This window comes from Cladosporium halotolerans, assembly GCF_011745625.1.
Source record: "Cladosporium halotolerans strain TM138-S3 chromosome Unknown Sca3, whole genome shotgun sequence".
NCBI classification, from domain to species: Eukaryota; Fungi; Ascomycota; class Dothideomycetes; order Cladosporiales; family Cladosporiaceae; genus Cladosporium; species Cladosporium halotolerans.
This window is the reverse complement of record NW_027191454.1, coordinates 955,010-973,384: the sequence shown is the minus strand read 5'-3', so window position 1 is coordinate 973,384 and position 18,375 is coordinate 955,010. Positions and strand designations below refer to the sequence as shown.

At 58.1% G+C, this 18,375-nt stretch overlaps 7 protein-coding genes across 7 annotated transcripts; 3 read left to right on the top strand and 4 right to left on the bottom strand.

The window, feature by feature from the left end:
- Window positions 1-1,946: 1,946 nt before the first annotated feature.
- Window positions 1,947-3,086, bottom strand: WHR41_01331 (uncharacterized protein). Its single transcript, XM_069369937.1, has 3 exons — window positions 2,927-3,086; window positions 2,576-2,846; window positions 1,947-2,506 (listed from the first exon to the last, which is right to left on the bottom strand). Exons 1-3 carry the CDS (start codon window positions 2,996-2,998, stop codon window positions 2,373-2,375), a joined length of 477 nt encoding a protein of 158 aa, XP_069233009.1. The 5' UTR covers window positions 2,999-3,086; the 3' UTR covers window positions 1,947-2,372.
- Window positions 3,087-3,401: 315 nt separating this feature from the next.
- Window positions 3,402-5,066, top strand: WHR41_01330 (uncharacterized protein; the record flags this gene model as incomplete). The annotated part of the gene is made up of 1 exon (XM_069369936.1): window positions 3,402-5,066. The coding sequence occupies one exon, from the start codon at window positions 3,402-3,404 to the stop codon at window positions 5,064-5,066; it is 1,665 nt and encodes a 554-aa protein (XP_069233010.1).
- A 947-nt stretch (window positions 5,067-6,013) lies between these two features.
- WHR41_01329 (uncharacterized protein) lies at window positions 6,014-7,342 on the bottom strand (the record flags this gene model as incomplete). The annotated part of the gene is made up of 2 exons (XM_069369935.1): window positions 6,014-6,380; window positions 6,432-7,342. 2 exons carry the CDS (start codon window positions 7,340-7,342, stop codon window positions 6,014-6,016), a joined length of 1,278 nt encoding a protein of 425 aa, XP_069233281.1.
- An 822-nt stretch (window positions 7,343-8,164) lies between these two features.
- On the bottom strand, window positions 8,165-9,755 carry WHR41_01328 (uncharacterized protein). The gene is made up of 3 exons (XM_069369934.1): window positions 9,606-9,755; window positions 8,916-9,521; window positions 8,165-8,840 (listed from the first exon to the last, which is right to left on the bottom strand). The coding sequence occupies exons 1-3, from the start codon at window positions 9,681-9,683 to the stop codon at window positions 8,337-8,339; spliced, it is 1,188 nt and encodes a 395-aa protein (XP_069233280.1). The 5' UTR covers window positions 9,684-9,755; the 3' UTR covers window positions 8,165-8,336.
- Window positions 9,756-10,799: 1,044 nt separating this feature from the next.
- WHR41_01327 (uncharacterized protein) lies at window positions 10,800-13,568 on the bottom strand (the record flags this gene model as incomplete). Its single annotated transcript, XM_069369933.1, has 1 exon — window positions 10,800-13,568. One exon carries the CDS (start codon window positions 13,566-13,568, stop codon window positions 10,800-10,802), a length of 2,769 nt encoding a protein of 922 aa, XP_069233289.1.
- Window positions 13,569-14,073: 505 nt separating this feature from the next.
- Window positions 14,074-16,872, top strand: spb1 (AdoMet-dependent rRNA methyltransferase SPB1). Its single transcript, XM_069369932.1, has 2 exons — window positions 14,074-14,167; window positions 14,226-16,872. Exons 1-2 carry the CDS (start codon window positions 14,150-14,152, stop codon window positions 16,752-16,754), a joined length of 2,547 nt encoding a protein of 848 aa, XP_069233288.1. The 5' UTR covers window positions 14,074-14,149; the 3' UTR covers window positions 16,755-16,872.
- A 286-nt stretch (window positions 16,873-17,158) lies between these two features.
- On the top strand, window positions 17,159-18,329 carry WHR41_01325 (uncharacterized protein; the record flags this gene model as incomplete). The annotated part of the gene is made up of 3 exons (XM_069369931.1): window positions 17,159-17,466; window positions 17,551-18,025; window positions 18,078-18,329. The coding sequence occupies 3 exons, from the start codon at window positions 17,159-17,161 to the stop codon at window positions 18,327-18,329; spliced, it is 1,035 nt and encodes a 344-aa protein (XP_069233287.1).
- Window positions 18,330-18,375: the final 46 nt, after the last annotated feature.

Below are 18,375 nucleotides of genomic sequence, written 5' to 3'. Positions count from 1 at the left end.
GCAGCCTCAACCCTACAGACTGGTTGCGAGGCATTTGCCGCGGCGATGCATGTGTGATTCGCATGTCCACATCCCGCTGAGTAGGAGATCGTCGCGAGCGGCGGTGGCAAGCGAACCTGTACCAGAGATCGGCCTCTTTGCCACGCAGCAGCGCACGCTGGGCCTCCGGTAGTCGGCCTGCGCACCAACGGCATCGCGCGGCTCCCCTTCGCTGCTACGCCCGGAGCGGTATAGGCCGTTTCCCCGGATTATATGCAATGTGCAAGGTGCAGGCATGGAGGCATGTCACTGCGCGAGTGGCGCAGAGCATGACTGGCCTCGCTTGCTGTGCCACCGCATTACGGCGCTCACCTGCAAACGCCGACGAGACGACGTCCAACGCCTGCGCTGCCGCCAGGCGTCTCGCGCATGCGCCCTGAAGATGACACAGCCGGTGTGAGACGCCGTTCACATGACCTGCCCTGTCCCAAACGTCGCGCTGCATTGCGCTTGCGACTTGCAATATCTGAGACTGCTCGATGGTAGGACCCGCGGGAACGCCTCGGTCGTCATTTCACCTGCCCACCAGCCAGCAGGGCAACTCGGCCGGCCTTAAGACCCACCATCCTTGCCTGCACGTGAGCCTGCCGTTTAAATCCATGCGAACAACGCGGCTGGTGTCTCACACGCGCGCGACTTTGAGGACGGCGATGACGCCAACGCGCACCTCAAGGCTGAACCTGATCACCGCCTCGCATGCGCTGGACGGCACACTCTTGACGTATGGCATCCAGGGCCTGCGATGGATAGGCAGGCACATGAACACTCCGGCGTCCGGCAAACCTTCTACCTCGCTCCAGAACGCGCCCGGCCCATGGGTATATGCGCTGAGTAATTAATGGTCGAGATGACTCGCGCGGACGGCGACGTCGTCCAGTGAGGCCTCGCGCAATGGCGCTTTTTAGTGATACGCCATGTTTTACCCGTGCAGACCGCAAAATCCGCGCAACAGCATCGGCGATCCAACAACAACAACCGTGTTTCCAGCTGCTATATTGCGAACAACATCAGCCCTCCTGCCCCATATGTAGAGGATCCTTCACAAATGTGATTCATTCGCCCCGTCCGAAGCCAAGACTCCGAAATGCGCAGGAGCATCCGACTAAGCCCACAGCGTGAATAGTCCGCCGCTACGCTCGACCCGGCCTCTCCACAAACACCCCACAGACCGTGCATCGTAATCGCGCAACTTCCAGCACCAGGCCCAGAGGTCCCCACAATCGGCCGGTACGCCCGGCACGGCTAAGTCCACGCCACGAGGCTTGACATCTGGGCCCGTCCGCAGCGAAACAGCAGGCCCGCCGCAAGCGTCCCCAACGACATCTGCTCGCAGCGTAAGTCACGCCGGCGCGAGATCACGTCCAGCACGCGGGCTCCACAAAGCGTCCGAGAAAGCCTCCACCTGGGCCGGTTCAATGCATACATGTGTACAGACCAGCCCACTCCAGCCGTTCGCGACATGCGCGCGCGATGGCAAAACGGCCGACCGTCTCCCCGGATGTCGAGCACAGCCGCCTTCACTGTGAGATCTGTGCAGTAGCATGGACGATTCGCTGCACGGCTACGTATCCTCCAGGCGTTACGCGCCGTCTTCATTGGCCTGCGTGGGTGATGTGAAGGTCGATCCGCACCGCGCGGAACGCGAGCTTGCTTGGTTCGCAGGCTCACCCTGCATTTTGCGCTCAAGCCTCACGCACCGGCATCTGGATGGCACAGCGACGTTCGCAGGAATGAAACGCCGATGTGGCGCCTGCCTTTCGTTCGCGCACAGCTCCCCTCGGCGTTTGAGCAACGAGCTCCGTATCACCGTGCTATGAGATCTGCTCAAGCAACAGGGGACTATCCAGACAGCCAAACTGACGCAAACCAGGCCTGAACCGCAAAAGCGCCGGCAGGAATGCGTGAGATTGATTGTATTTTCATAATGCGGGCATTCACCCAAGGTTTCATTAAAGGGCCCTCAGCCCCACCGTAGCAGGTAGGTACATACATAGGCGTGAAAATCTAGCGCTTCGCGTCCACGTTGATGAACGCCGTTCACGCAGCCTGCATTCCGCCGATCGGGATGCGTTCTCGCCCGTGGAGAGCGGCGCGCAGTCGCTCGCCTCGGCGCTTCGTGACGGAAGGTCGAGACTGGTTTTGCTTCTAATACTCCGCGGTCGGAGAATCGAACCGAGCCGGAGCCTCCGGAGCGCCTGTCTGCTATCCCTTCCCTTCCCTACCCTACCAGCCGCAACACGTGAAATCCAGCACAGCAGCTGTGGCAGCCTCCGCCTGCTCGCCAGCAGAACAGAGCAAACGGAAACCGCTGCAGAAGGTCCAGACCGAGCAGCTCATTTCTTCCCCTTCTTCTTCTTCTTCCCACCTCCACCTCCGCCCGTCGCAGGCGCAGGTGCAGGCGCAGGCTTAGTTTCCTGAGCAGCCTCCTCCGCCGCAGGCGCCTCCTCCATAACAGCATCCTCCAGCCCTGTGGAATCATTAGCCTCTCTCCCCTATTCCCCCCAACACCACCACCCCCCCAAATCCCAAAACTCACCTTCCGCCCTCTCCGGCAACGCCGCCATCGTCCTCCCCATCCTCCCCAACCCAGCAACCAACCTCCCCACATCCGCGCTCTTCTCCGTCTTGAACTTCAGCGTCACGCCCGAGACCGGGTCGTAGGCTTTGACTTCCAGAACCGCGCGCGGGACTCTCGCCGCCTCCGGCGCTGCTTCATTCTGTCCTTCACCCGAGGGCTGCTGGCGCTTCTTGCTCGCGTAGCGCTTCGAGTCGAGGTTCGGGATGTGGTATTTCGTCGTGATGCGGGCCTGCTCGCGGTCGCGGAGGCGGTTGGTTAGTCGGGATGGGACTTGCGAGCCTGAGAGTTATTATTATGGGACTCACGCACCGAGGCCGGGCGCGCTTGCAGCAGGAGCGCGGCGTTGCGCTGCCATTCTTCTAGCGTCGGGAGGTAGACCATCCTTCGCGGTGTGTGTGGGTGTGACACTCGAGCGGTGGTGTCGGGGGTCGGTCTTGGAGCTGCTTCGCTGTTCGCTGCGTCTCTCTCTCTCTCTCCCCGCAATGACGGGCCTGAAGTCGATGTGGGACGGCCCTTGGCGCGCGCGCTGGCGGCGAGGCGGCTCGCTGGCGGGAGTAATCCCAGGAGTTTGCGGAGGGGACTTTTTGGGCGATATTTTAATAATTAAGTCATGAGGTCGTGCTTTTACTTGGTGGTTCCAATTCAGTCTGAATGAGGCGCGTGACTCATTGCCGAATGCGGATGATTTTGTATTAATGGGAGTGAAGGCTGGTATCTCTTGCAAGGGAATATCGAGGAGGGAAAAGGATCTGTGAATGACAACGCTCGCCACCACACCCCCAACATGGCACAAGACGCAACGCCCGAAGATGCAGGCCCGGAGCTCTCGTCCATCCTCGGAGACCTGACGAAACGAGCGCAAACGCTTCTCGCAGAATTGGAAGTCTTCAAAGAGCACCTCCGCTCCATCAGACTGGAAGCCACGATCGAAATGGCCCACTTCCGCGGCACGGTGCAATCGGAGCTGAACATGCTCGAACGGCTGGCGCAGAAAGAGGACGCCAACTCGGCGAGCCACATCGTTCGATCGTCGAACCTGCCGTTCCTCGAGACGGTGTGGAACAGCGCCAAGTCGTCGAAGAACCTCACGGCGCTGCAGAAACGGATGTACTACGATCCTTCCGGGCCGGACGCGGACGACACGTCGACGAAGAAAGCGATTCAGAACGGCAGGCAGCGCGGCAAGCAACGAAGGCTGAAAGCGGCGAGCACGATTGTCGATGCTGTGGCTGACGGGGGGCTGTCGTGGACGAAAGTGTCCCTCGTGACCAACACGAGACTGCTGTTCGATCTGGCGAAGCAGGGCTGGGAGTGTGGAGCGTCGAGCGATGAGGACGAGGATTTCCCTGACGACAGGAGCGATGACGATCGCGATGTTCCCATTCTCAAGACGGCGAAGGAGTTGGCGAGTGCGTCGAGAGCCATGCGGATTAGGACGAGGCATCCGAAGGTCACTCTAGTGCTTCCGCGAATTATTCCCGGGGTGCAAGGTGAGATTGATAAAGTGCTGGACGATTGCAGGGTGGCGGGCGTCGAGGTCTGGTGTTCCGCCGACATGCCGGAGGCGCCAGCTATCAGAGACGCCCAAAGCATTATGGTGCCAGACCCTTTCTCTGGGTTTACAGACACGCTCAACATCGATTGCACGATCCTTCTCGCCATCGTGTCGGAATTCTCGCACGCGAAGGTCTCGAAAGAGCCATGGTTTCACAAAGCACTCAAACGCCAGGTTGAGATCGAAGACAATGAAAATCTGTTGCCTTCCTTACTATATCCCGCGATGGGCGACCGCGGGCTCGTCTGCACGCAAGAAGCCTGCAAGCGCATGCGCGAAATCGTCGACACGATCGGGACCGCTTCAGAGCGAGCGCGCACGACCATCCTGATGGGCGACGACGACAGCAAATCACGAGAAGAGCTCGTGCAAGAAATGCAGACTTGGTCCGCGTACGAGGTCCCCTCAACCTGGCAGCTGCCCATCCGCGTCGTCGACCAAGACGAAAACAACTGCCAGCGAAACCTCCCCGGCGAAGCCGCCCACGTCATCCGCGAGCAGACAGACATCAACCGCAGCGTCTTCCTGCACGGCTGGGCCGCGGACCGCACGACCATCACCTCCAACCGCTCCGTCGTCAAGCAGCTCGAGAGCGAGCTGGAGCAGTACATCGACCTCGCCGACGCCGTGTGGCCGAAGATCTGGCTGTGCCCGACGGCGCGGTCGCTCGTCGGCAGGGAGAAGCGAGGCGCGAAGAAAGAGGACAGGAAGGAGGGCGTCTGGCCGATGCCCGATCCCCTGCGGCGCGAGGAGCAGCGGCGCAACGGTCTGGACGTGCTCTCGATTCGCGAGGGCCACGAGGTGGAGGATCTGAGGCCGCAGGGGTACGCGACGGAGTTGGCCGAGGTGATCGCTGCGAAGGAGGCTTCGAAGCGGGAGCGGTTTTCGCCCTAGGTGCGCCAAAAGGATTTCGCCAGGGTCGATGGTTCAATGGGTGATACTTTGATGGAAATTGTCACCCATGACGTTGCGGCGGTGGCGTGACTCGCTGGCTGATGCTTCGAGAGTTCAAACCTGCGTCGCGAGCTTTTGGAGGGTTTCGACCCCAGGATGTGACAGGGACGGGGTCGATATTAGTGTACCGTGTCAGCATCTTACCATTGCCATGGGGATGAAATCCATCCACACCATCGAAGATGATGACCTCGATAGCTGACCTGCGACTGATATCCGGGATGAAGCCGGAGTGAGGTACCTTACTCCTGGTAAAGATACTTGGCCATCCGCTCAAATGGAACATACCGTCTGGATTATTCCCTCGATCCATTGATTCGCTACAGCGAACATCCCGATCGATATACAGGTCCCAATCGACCGATTCGACGCCTTGAGCTTAATTGTGCAAGACTGCTAGCTGAAGAAGTAATCTCACGCGGGGCCTACTTCAAGCCGGGACAGTAAGCGGCCACGCAAGGCTTGATCTCCCACCAGCTACAGCTAAGGTACGCCGAAAGCATGTCGCTGTCACACCTCTCGGCCCGCATGCAGGGCAACGCAAGTGCGTCGAAAGCGGTCGTAAGGAACGCCTATCAGGGTTCTGCGTGACGAAGGCCTAGGCGCTTGTCGATTTGGGCTAATGGAAGGGCCGCGGAAGCGGTGTATCCTTGTACTGTAACGAAGTTGTGTTGAGCCGCCGTCAATGTGAGGTCGAAGTATCTTCGACATTATTGCCTAAAGGGTTTGGAATTTGGACGTCGTCGGGATGCTCCGTCCGTTCACACAGTATTATGGTCCTGGTAGCGACGCGGTATTAGTCTACCTGGATGCTAAGAAGTATTACACGCAGATCAACTGAGGGTTGACGTGTGACTAAGCACCACCGCGGCCTTTCCTCAGGCACTCTAAATCATCGGCCTCGCAGCGTCCACCTGAGGAGTAGGCAAGATGCCTAGCTTCGCCATGTCTTGGTACATCTCGAAGACGCTCTCAATGGTGTCGACGAAGCCGTTGAATCCGAACCTGCGCAGCTTCGCAACAGACGGCTGTCCGATCTTGTAGAAAACGAAATCCGCCATCTCGAAATCGAGCCCAGCCTCGAAAACATCCATCTTGACTTGGCCTCCAGAAGCCTCCATGATCCTCTTCCACGCCTTAGCATTCGCCTCGTCCTTCGCCCAGTCCACAAAAGACGACGATATCTTAATCGCAGGCGGCGGCCCATACCCCAACGGGCAATCCTTGCCACCCGCAAGCTCAATGCTCTGATACCTTGTCTCGTCCTCCACGGGCCCCTTCACGCCCTTCTCAACACCATATCACCTCGCCAGCTCCTCATAGAACCTATCCCAAGACACCGGCGCCCCGTCCTGAGCATTAAACCTCTGGTTCCTGCACTTCTCCTCCAGAACCGCCCACTCGCTCAAGTACCCCGTCAGCCGCGCAGACGAGTGGCAATACTCATACTGCCACTCCTCGATATCGCCCCCATAGGCAAGCGGCTCGCCCTTCTCAGCCTGCACGGCCGCCATGACCGCGAACGGCACGAAAGTGTTCATACCCGCGGCCGGCACGGCGCCGATGATGCCGAACGGCATGACGATGTTCCAGTCCGTGCCGGGGTTGCGCGCGCAGTGGTCGAACAGCGCTGCCTCCTGCGGGTAGTAGAAGTTGTTGGACAGGTGCTTGGGCTGCGGGTCCGACTCGACGTAGGGCGTGCGCGCGCGCCCGATGTGTCCGCCGTAGTTCTTGCCGCCGGTCTGCAGCAGGATGCGCTTGGGCGCGAGGCCTGCGGGTTCGAGAGCGGCGAGGAAGTTGCGGAAGATGGGCACGTTGGTTTCGGCTAGGGCGTCGGCCGTGCCTGGGTCCATGGCGGACTTGCCGGCAGGGTGGATGTAGCCGTAGAAGAAAACGTGGTCGGCTTGGACGCCGGCGGACTTGAGGGCGGTGGAGACTTGGTCGGAGGGGCTGGTGAGGTCGATGGAGACGTGCTTGATGCGGCTGCGTTGTTCGGGCGAGAGCAGTGACAGCATGGCCTCCGAGGGGGCGCTACGCGAGACGGCGTAGACGGTGCTCCATCGATGGGGAGTGTCGAGGAGGGAGCGGATTGTGTTGAAGCCGGAGATGCCTGTTGCTCCGACCACCAATGCGTTCAGACCTTTGATCGATGGGTCGAAGGTAGGCAGGTTGCGGTAGATGCCGGACTGGCGGAGGGGGTACTGTTCGGAACCCATGGTGTTTTTGCAACGGAGTCGAGGAACTTGTGAAAGGTATTGTGCCGAGAACGGTTTCTTGATGATTGAGGTGGATTTAAATACTCGATGCTCTGCCCAAGACACGGTTGCAAGCCAAGGAACTGAATGTGCAAAATCGGCAATCAATGACCGGGTAACCCTAAGGAACGAAAACTTTCACGGTCCTTCCTCGAGCGATCCGTCCAAATGCATTGATTAGTCCTGTGTCATGAGAAATCTAGTATAAGCACGGCCTGTCGTAGTCGTGGTGGGCAAAGCGTTGTCATTCGTCGATCGACAATCGGTGACGCGCTGGCTGCCGTTTGAGATCCACATCTAGGCACCCAGCCCATTTGCTTCACTCAACCCTATACCGTCCGTGTTCTATGAACACACCGGATGTGAAAAGACATCTTCTCCGACCACACTAGCAGAATGTCTGAGCGTGCGGCTCTGTGTGTGTTCCGATTCCGGGACTTGAAGAGTGGACCCAGATTGATAATGTATCTGCGAGTGTCCAGTGATGAAGACCAGAGACAAGCTAGACGTTGATGCCATCTTCGCCGTCGCAAAGAAAAGACGTGGCTTATCCACTGTGCCATTGGGCTCGAGCAAGGGTTTGGAGGGAAAGTATCGTCATTGCTTCCTACCCGATTCGCTTAGTATTTGACAACAAGCGGAACTAAGAGAGACGTCCAGCGTTTTTGACATGGGTGGAATGAAATTGACGCCCTCGTCATCTCTTTTGCAATGCTCTCTGACCATTATCACAGGGCTCAACGTTTTCAAGCTAGGACGATGGTGTTGGGGCTTCTTGCATTGGTGATTGGTACATCCAATGTATGTCTTCTCGTGAACTCCAATGCTGCGTAGTGTGAGAAAGTACGCCGGTGAGGCCAACACCTGTAGTCAATCGTGGTCATCGGCTCATTCAAGAGCAAGGGTGCAAAAGATACATGATCGCTATACACATTTCGTCGGAATTCCAGCATCCTCAAATCCTTGTTGAGCCCTCGCTTTCGATCAAGCCCAATGGCCATGGTACAGCATCAGCCCAAGCGCTCGGCATATCTCGTAATAGAATGGGAATTTGTTGCTCAGCAATGCCCTCCATCCAGAATACCTCTTTTTCGACCAGTTTCATGCACGCAAACACATGCATCGCCATAGCCAGCGCCCTTGGCCGTCGGATCTCAATCAGCTCCACAAAGCGCTCGGGCAAGAGGCTCGTCATGGCGACGATACGTCTGCAGGTCCCGTACGGATGGTCAAAGCCCTCTGTGATGCCCCTGTACATCAGGCCGATATAGCTGAGGGCTTTCGCGTAGGCATCTTGGTCTTCTGGAGTCTGCAGCTCATGCTCTTTGGCCCACGTGAGCAGGTGTTTGAATGGCTCGGCATTCTCTCGATTGTAGAGCTCGCTGGGGTTCGATAGGTCTGGTTTGCTGCGGAAGATGGCAAATTTCCGGACCTCTTCGAAACTGGCGAGTCCATGCCACTAGGGAGAATGTGTATCAGCGATCTGATAATGGTCCTCTTGCTTACATGAGTTTCGGTAGCTCTTGCGACGTACCTTGTTGACGATAAACTTCATGCCTCGAGAAAGTCTGAGCCATTGAGAGAAGCCATTGACAAGGAATCTTGATTCCTCGACTTCCCCCCGAAGAGTTACAAGTGATGCCAAGGTGATACATGTACAGGAGACATAGGCAGCCTCCACGTTGGAGAGTGAGAGGTCGGTGAGCATTTTTTGATGTCCACTGAGTGCACGTTCGAAGTAGATGGACGCGATGTAGGGCATATCAGCTCTGGTCACTCCTAAGCAAATAATATCCTGCGTGTTTGGCCGTGCAATGTATAGTGCCGCCAGACAAAGCAGTCCATCAAGGATGCAACGATGCTCGAAGGCGAGAAGCGGCGCTTCATACTTCCAGAACTCCCAAGCGGTAGAAAGCGTGTGACACACATATGCCGTCCATTCATGCATGAGGCGTGTCTCCAGGAGAGTCGAGATGCGCGAGTCGATTGGCCGAGCCTTGTCTTCTACTGAGTGCGTCTCTGTCGGTGCAGCACGAATCTTTGCTAGAGTTTGCTTGCGACGGTTGACGCGTACTTTGTCGTAGGTGCATTCGACACCGTGCCGCGAACAAGCGCCGCATTTGGGATGGGCTTCATCACACTGCAGGTCGGTCAGCGGGCCTTGTCTGTTGAGCTACGCATCAGACGTCACAGAGCAGCGCTTGAATTACAAATGGTCACCCACCTTCACTTTCCGCGCCTTACATCTGTGGTAGCCGGTGCGGGTCTTGACGGTGTTGAGTCGAGGCATCACGTACTTCATTCCGGATCTTCGGATTACGACCTAGGACTCTGATACCGAGACCGAGAGCTGCAAAAGTAGGGAGCAACGCCAACTTTGAAATGGTCCACTCATACTGCGGACCGCGGCTGAAAACCTTGTTGGCTCAGCCTTCGAGATGATCCCGTTGATGTGTACATTTGGGCCAGATCTTGCGCAACTCGCTTTCGGTCTCGGACTCAGAGCCAATCACGTTGCGATCCGATACCGAACTTCAATAACTCTAATAAACCGGCAACTAGGATGTAGTGATCAGCGAAACTGCTTTGCATAGCCAACACTATGGACCGGAAGTTGCACTTTTGTAGGCCGTAAGAAAGGTATATAGATGCGCGATGGAATCCATACACATTGCTCTTTCCTTTCCAACACCACTACAACATTTCCAACTCATCATTAACTGCATCTACGACCAAACCAACATTTACAACAGTCCACTATCAAATACATCCACTTCACCAACACAAGCACAACCATGCCCCTCCTCAAACAAGCCATCAAATACGGCAGCCTCGCCTACGCCGCCAGATCCGTCAGCAAGGGCCTATCCGACCACAAAGACAGAAAGTCTCACGAAGAGCCGTGCTGCCACCACGCGCCGCAGCCTGATCATGCGCGCACCACGCGGGAGTTCGAAAGTGGATCTGGATGTGCGATGCCTCTGGAAATGTCGACCGGCGGAGCCAGGCGTTGATGTCTGGATATGAGGTGGAGGAAGGGGTGGATGCGAGGTTGATGCTGAGAGGCGTTGGGACTGGGGGCGCGGTTCAAGGCGCAAGGCGCGTCTTTCCGCGGATCTGGGTCGGGAATGTGATGCTGGGGGACGTGTGTAGGGTATTGAGTAGTGGGGGCGTTGATAGACCGTATCTATGTTTCTGTTTGTCATTAGAGCAACCATCTTCCAATGTCAACACAGTAGTGTCACCAAACCGAACCGCTCGAAGCAATACTAGTATATCATGTGTCGAATGTATGCGGGCTGCTTTGCCACTGTCCTTCTTCCAAACCCAAGCCGAACGCTCAAGAGAAACGCTCACGCTTCTCAAACGCCGTCCAAAACTCCTGGACCCAAAAACGCCATCGTCAAACATTCCCCTCTCACGCAACCATCCCCTTAACAGCTTCCAACCTCCACCTGACATCCCTCAACACCTTACTCGTCGGCTTCCACTCCTCAAACTCCGCGACCAACTCCCTAACCTCCTCCATCATCTCCCTCTTCACCAACTCCTCCTCCAACAACCCGCGGACCGCCCATGGCAAGTAGAACGGATTCGCGTTCCCCGCCGTCGGCGGCGGCTCGTACGGCGCGATGACGGCCCCGATGCCCGGCAGCGTGTGGGCCTCGCTCATGGTGCCGCGGCGCATGCTGTTCGCGGCCGCGGTCGACGAGGGGTAGCCCGCGGCGCTGGAGCGGCGGTCGAAAGCGGCGGCGTCTTTGCCCGGCGTCTCTTGCGGGGGAGGGGAGGCGTTCGAGCTCTCGAGGGCGAAGTCGATGGCGAGGCGGTAGACGGCGGGGTCGTCGTAGACGCGGGAGTGGCCCTCGCCGCCGACGAGGCTGCCGGCGAGCGGGGCCGAGAGCTCGCGGATGAGGCCGTGGTCTGGGACGCCGCGGTTGCGGAGCTTGAGGGCGAAGACGAGGAGGTGGGTGAGGAAGTTGGGGGCGTGCAGGCGGCCGTCGACGAAGAGGCCGCGGTTGACGTAGGGGTGGGACAGGGGCGCGTGCAGGCTGCTTTCGAGGCTGACGAGTTGGTCGTCGAGGCTGCCGACGTAGGTGACGCGCACGCCGTGGCGCAGGCAGATGTCGAGGGATTCGGCGTAGGCGCGCGAGACTTTGCTGTTGTTGTCGCAGAAGTCGAAGAGTTCGAGGGCGCTGCCGCCGAAGAGGCGGGAGCGGTATTCTAGGAAGGGGCCGAGGTTTATGCCGGCCATTGCGCAGATGCCGATGCGGGCGTTTGGGCTGAGACAGCCGAGCTGAATGAGTTTTGCGATGAGTGTTATGGCGACAGGGACACCTTGACTGTGGCAGGCTACCAAGATGAAGTCTGCTTGTCGGAGATGGCTAAGCCAGTTGAGCATTAGCTTCCAGAGGGTGCTGACTCGATCTGAGACGAGGCCTTCGCCTTCCAATGCTACTTTCTCGATTTCTACATCCTTGATCTCGGGCTGATTAGCTTCACACCAAGACTGGATGGCGGAAGCACCGTAATTGGCAAAGCGTATCGATGTTCCCGTTGGTTGACCGAGGACTTTCTGTATGAGTGGCGCAGGGAAGAAGCCATGCACGCCTAACGAGATGGCCTTCTTGACCTTGGGTTTCACCGGAGTCTTGAAGACATGTGGTGGGTGAGATAGGGGATCGGTAATCCTCAAAGTCTCAGCGACATATTGTGAGACCCGCTGCAGATAAGATGGGTTAGGAAGGGTCGGATATGTGGTTGAGAATGAAGGCAGGATCAGATTAGGCCGGGTTTGAGGTACAGTCTTCGCGCGCTGTGCTGCCTTGAGACCTGTCTCTTCCTTCGCCGGCTGACCACCGACGGGAGTACTCGAACGTGGAGTCACGGCAGGCGTTGATGATGAAGACTCCCCAGATTGCTCTACTCTGTCGGCGGTTCTCTTACGACCCAGGAGTGAACCGGCTCGCTTGGGCTTTGTCTTTGGCGCTTCGCGCTGCTCGTTGAATTGTGCAGCTTCGGGGTGGCTTTGGCTAGGAGTATCGGCAACGGCGAGTTCGCCAATTTGTTTGCGTGTACCACCCGGGGTTGCCGCTGGTGTCTTCGACTTATCTGTTGACCAGAAAGCCCAACCGGCAGGTGTTGGTCGATCACCGAGATCAGGCTTGTCATCTTGTTTGGCGTCCTGGACTGACTCTGGTGTGCCGTCAGCAGATATGGTGATCTCTGGCGGCTGTCTATCGTTTGGATCTTTAGTCGCTTGCTCATCAACGGCGGCCTGTTCGTTCTGTGCACTGCTCCACAAGCCAAACCAAGATCTCGTCGAGCCCGTGACCTTGGTCATATCAGGCTGCAAACCTTGATTGGGCTCAGTGGCTTGACCATTGGTTTCATTTCCCTGTGGAGGGTTCGTAGCCTCCACCTCGTTGTTCGGAGTCCCAGGAAGGGGCGTACTTGTAGCTTCATCGAGCCGCTTGTTGTCCTCGTCCATCTTGGGCCGATCGCTGTCAAACCCATCCGGGCGTGACCACCACCCGAACCAAGCCCCAGACTGTGGCCGCTGACTACTCGCTGTGCTCTTGGTGTCTTCCGCTCCTGTGGTGTCCGGTGTAGGCAAAGGCTCGGGTGGAAGAGGTGCCTCCTCGATCGACAGCTTGCGCTCTATAGCAGTGGCCACCCCACCCTTGCTCTCCTCAACTCCGTCAAACCCCTTCAACTTCTCTTGAGATCCCAACCTGGGCCGACTCTTATCGCCGGCGTCAGTAGTCGCGTGAGTCTTTGTGGTCTCGGCGACCAAAGGTATGCTCTTCCGACTGCCTCGCATGCCTCTCGCAACATAATGCCCAGGTCTCTTGGAAGCCTCCGCGATCTGCCGTCCACCTTCCGCAAGCGCTTCCGACGTCACGCCTTGTGCGACAGAGATCGACTCGCGGGCGGTTTCGGTGAGCGGCGAGGCCTTTAGTCGCCACGAACCTCCATACCAGCTGCCCCTGGAAGGCTTGGGATTGGAGTCGCTTGACTGAATCGTGCTAGGTGCATCGGAAGGGGTCGTATTGGCGAGTTCGTTCGATTGCTTCGCTCCGCCTTGCGCGTCTCGCATCTGCGTGTCCGGTGATGATTGGCTGGTGTCAGCTGACTGTTCGATTGGCGCCTCAGCATTCTGGCGCGACTTCTTGCGCCTTGGAGCCATGAGCGCAAGCACGTCGCGCAGAGCCTCACGCTTGCGCTGCAAACAGTCAGTAGAGGGTCGGCAGCGATGTAGGTTTTGCTGTGCAGGCCAGCCATGAGGGATAAAGTACCTTTCCCATCAAGTCGCGAAGCTTGCTGTTCGCGCGCGTCGTTGTGATGTCACCGAGCGCGAGTCTATCAGAATAGGCAATAACTGGACTTCAATCTCAGCATCAATTTGCTGGGTAGCAGGTCTCGGATTTGCTTGCGACGGTGTATGTTGAGGTGAGGGTATTCTTTATAGTCCGACAAGAACACCGTGTAAAAGGATCAAAACTGGTTTCCTGATCATCTTACCTTGCTCTCCCGTGACCATCGTGTCTCGATACTTTTGCACGTCGTCGAAGCGTGGCAGGCCCACCATGGAGTCGGCCCGCGCGGCAGCGGGGCGGGCGATCGCCCCTCGGCGCTAGAGGAGAGTGAAGTTTTCTGGCCGACCTTCCCTTCCTGGCGCGAGCGAGCCCTCGGTCTGGAATTTCCTTAGCCAGCGCCCTCTTTCTCTGCTCGTCTGCAAACCGCACCGACGGTCTACGCTGGGCAAGCATGGCGATCGACAAGAAGGTGAGATACGCTGAGTATTGTTCCGACTACGACAAATACTAACTCACCACCCTCACAGAACGCGAAGGCGCGTTTGGACAAGTACTACCATCTCGCCAAAGAGAAGGGCTACCGCGCCCGTGCCGCCTTCAAGCTCGTCCAGCTCAACAAGAAATATGGCTTCCTGCAGCAGTCGAGATGTCTCATCGATCTGTGCGCCGCTCCCGGTTCCTGGATGCAGGTCGCCGCCGAGACGATGCCGGTCAAATCCCTAATCATCGGCGTCGATCTCTCGCCCATCAAGCCCATCCCCAAGACGATTTCCTTCCAGGGCGACATCACGACGGACAAGTGCCGCGCGACCATCCGCGGCCACCTCAAGACCTGGAAAGCCGACACCGTCATCCACGACGGCGCGCCCAACGTCGGTACCGCCTGGGTCCAGGACGCCTTCTCGCAGAACGAGCTCGTGCTCGCCTCGCTCAAGCTCGCGACCGAGTTCCTCGCGCCCAACGGCAACTTCGTCACCAAGGTCTTCCGCTCCAAGGACAGTCAGAAGCTGGAGTGGGTGTTCAAGCAACTGTTCGAGAAGGTCGAGCAGACCAAGCCGCCCTCGTCGCGTAACGTCTCCGCCGAGACGTTCTACGTCTGCCGCGGCTACAAGGCGCCGAAGAACCTGGACCCGCGATTCCTGGACGCCAACTATGCGTTCGCCGAAGTGAAAGAGAAGGCCCCGAACATGGAGGCGAAGGTGTTCAACCCGGAGAAGAAGAAGAGGAAGCGTGAGGGTTACGAGGAGGGCGACTGGACACAGTTCCACGAGGCCTCGGTCAGCGATTTCATCCAGGACGAGGATCCGATTCAGATGCTCGGTGGCATGAACCGGCTGCATTTTCGGGAGGAGGGTAACGATGACAAGATTTTGAAGATCGTGCAGGGCATTCCTGAGACAACGGAGGAAATCAGGCTGTGCTGCGACGACCTCAAGGTGCTTGGTAGGAAGGAGTTCAAGACGCTTCTGAGGTGGCGTCTGAAGCTGCGTGGTATGCTTGGTCTTAGGCAGAAGAAGCAAGAACCTAGCGGTCCTACTTCGACAGGTACTACTGTCACCGGCACCGCGGACGATGTTGCTGCTGAGGGCGCAGGAGAGGGCGTCACCGTCGAATCGATGGACGAGGAGCTGAAGCTGCAGCAGGAGATCCAGCGCATGAAGGAGATGGCCGACAAGACGAAGCGAAAGGAGCGAAGGAAGGAGAACGAGCGGAAGCAGAAGGAGATCACACGCTTGCAGATGCACATGATCACACCAACCGACATTGGTATTGAAGCTGCGGAGAACGGCGAGAATACCTTCAAACTGAGGGACGTGGACAAGTCAGGAATCGCCAGGCAGCTCAGCCGCGCGAAGATGCATACTGCGGAGGAGCCTGAGAAGCAGCAGGAGAGTGCGTTCGACGAGGAGGAAGATGAGGATGAGGATGGCGATCGCCTTGAAGCACAGCTGGACGACATGTACCAGCAATACACAGAGAAGAGGGAGGATAGGAGTGCAAAGGTCAAGGCTAAGCGTGCACGCATGAAGTCTAGAGGCGAAGACGAGGAGGAGTTTGAGGGTTTCGGTTCTGACAAGGGCGAGGAATCGGACAGCGACTCCGGACTCAGGCAGGAAGAGGACGACGACGAATCATCAGACGAAGAGGATGACGAGGACGGCGACAGACTCATGACGGACCTTCAAGGCAAGCCTGCAGCCCGCAAAGACGGCCTCACAAACCGTGCCGCGTCTTTCTTCGACCAAGACATCTTCAAGGACATCGGAGGCATCGACGAGCCCGCAGACGAGGACGAACCCGTCGAATCAGACAGCGGCGTCGACGTGAACTCCGCCTCACCCGAACCCAAAGCCAAGCCCACCAAAGCCAGCAAACACGCCGCCTTCGAGAAAGACGACGACGACGCCTCCGACTCCGAAATCGAAGAAGTCAACACCGCGCCCGAAGAAAACCTCGAGTGGGAAGACGAAGAAGACGCCGAGGCCAACCGCGGCCGGCCCAACATCGACATCATCACCGCGGAGGCCATGACGCTCGCGCACCAGCTGGCGACGGGCAAGGTGACCAAGCAGCAGCTGCTCGACGACAACTTCAACAAGTACGCGCTGCGCGATGTCGACGGTCTGCCGGAGTGGTTCCTTGACGACGAGAACCAGCACTCGCGCAGCCAGCGGCCCATCAGCAAGGAGGCCGCGGCGGCCATCAAGGAGAAGCAGAAGGCGCTCAACGCGCGCCCGATCAAGAAGGTGCGCGAGGCCAAGGCGCGCAAGACGATGCGCGCTGCGCGCCGCGTCGAGAAGCTCAAGAAGAAGAGCGAGGGTCTTGCGGAGGGCGATGATCTGAGTGAGAAGGATAAGGCGAGCAACATTGCGAAGCTCATGGCGAAGGCGAAGAAGGGTACGAACAAGAAGCCGCAGCCGAAGCTGGTCGTTGCTGGTGGGTTCAATAAGGGTAAGGGCAGGCCGAGGGGTGTTAAGGGTAAGTATAAGATGGTGGATTCGAGGATGAAGAAGGAGACGAGGGCGCTGAAGAGGATTGCGAAGAAGAAGAAATAGATGGTGAAAGGGTTGGGGAGAATGGAAGGGTAGAAGGAAAGATGGTGTTTGTAATATCGGAATCTAAGCGATGCTCATTGCCTCATGTAGTCTGCGATCAGACGATTCTCACTACCGATGTCCTCTTTGTTGCCATTTCAAGGGATCGGATCAGAAGTACATCCAAGCTTTTATGGTCGGCACCTCACCGTGCGCTTCTCTCGTGAAGAGAAGAATGCAATCGCAGAGACATGTACTACCTACCAAGCATCTCGATCATATGCACGTCGGCGGTATCTCGGCCGAGAGTTGACTACACACCCTCACTTCATAGCTTTATCCATCTGATCAAAGCGACAATCAATCTTCACTCTTAGAAAAGCACTCCACTACCACACAGTGTCCAGTTGGGCAACCCATCCAAAATGGCGTCCTCAAACGCTTCCATCCCAATAATCGACATCTCGCCCTCCAACCCCGACGCGCCCCAACAGCTCTTATCAGCAGCCTCCAAATACGGCTTCGTGTTCGTCGAGAACAACGCAGCAACCGGCATCCCGCCGCAAGACATCGCAAAAATGTTCGAGATCTCGAAAGAGTTCTTCGCCGCACCCGTAGAAGTCAAGCAAACCGCCGCCATAGCCTCCAACGAAGCGGGCAAGAACCTCGGGTGGCTGAGCAGAGGCGTCGAGAAGCTGGACCCGGGGACGCAGAAGAGGGCCGATGTCAAAGAGTAATTGCTCACCCACTCTACCTTACCCTAATAACCATACCAGCAGTCCAAACGATCGATCCTAACATATCTCCCCTTCACCAGAGCCTTCAACCTCGCCCCACCCTCCTCCCCCACCAACGCCCCAACCCAACCCCTCCCCTCGCCCCTCGCCCCGCACGCCCCCCTCCTAACAACCTTCCAAACCTCCTGCCAAACCCTCTGCCAAACCCTCCTCTCCCACCTCTCCGCCGCCCTCGCAACCCCACCAGACTGGTTCACGTCCCGGCACGACGCCTCTCTCGGCCCGACAGGCAGCATCTTCCGCATGCTGTACTACCCCGCCCTGTCTCCCGAGGAAACGCAGAAAGCGGAAAACGAGGGCGAGGAGCTCGACCTCCGCGCAGGCGCGCACAGCGACTTCGGCAGCCTGACGCTGCTGTTCCGGCTCCCGGGCCAGCCCGGCTTGGAAATCCGGACCGCGGAGGGGAAGTGGGAGGGGGTCGGGTTCGGGGACTCTGCTGGGGAGGAGGGAGGGCTGCTGCCGATTCTAGTCAATATCGGGGACTTGCTCGAAGACGTGCGTACTCATCCACCCTTCCATCGCCTCTGACTGTGCTGACGAACGACAGTGGACCTGCGGCCTGCTGAAATCGACCGTCCACCGCGTCGTGTTCCCGCGGGGCTCCGCGCCGGCGGACCGGTACTCGCTGGCGTACTTCTGCCACCCGCTGGACGAGGCGGCGCTGGAAGCGGTGCCGAGCGAGGATGTGCGGGCGCATGCGCGGGAGCGAGGTTTGGGAGGGGGAGGGGGGAGGGCGGGGATGACGGCGCGGGAGCATTTGATGGAGAGGCTGGGGGCGACGTATTCGGTTGGGAAGTGAGTGGGCAGGGGGAGAGCAAGCAAGCAAGCAGGGTGGGCGCGCGGAG

Excerpts from the sequence above, each read along its gene's own strand:
- WHR41_01331 (XM_069369937.1), bottom strand. The coding sequence starts at position 2,998 with ATGGTCTACCTCCCGACGCTAGAAGAATGGCAGCGCAACGCCGCGCTC. Across the intron at positions 2,847-2,926 it reads TGCAAGCGCGCCCGGCCTCG|GCCCGCATCACGACGAAATA; the intron begins GTGCGTGAGTCC and ends GACCGCGAGCAG. Across the intron at positions 2,507-2,575 it reads GTTGCCGGAGAGGGCGGAAG|GGCTGGAGGATGCTGTTATG; the intron begins GTGAGTTTTGGG and ends ATGATTCCACAG.
- WHR41_01328 (XM_069369934.1), bottom strand. The coding sequence starts at position 9,683 with ATGAAGTACGTGATGCCTCGACTCAACACCGTCAAGACCCGCACCGGC. Across the intron at positions 9,522-9,605 it reads GTAAGGCGCGGAAAGTGAAG|TGTGATGAAGCCCATCCCAA; the intron begins GTGGGTGACCAT and ends ACCGACCTGCAG. Across the intron at positions 8,841-8,915 it reads TGAAGTTTATCGTCAACAAG|TGGCATGGACTCGCCAGTTT; the intron begins GTACGTCGCAAG and ends CATTCTCCCTAG.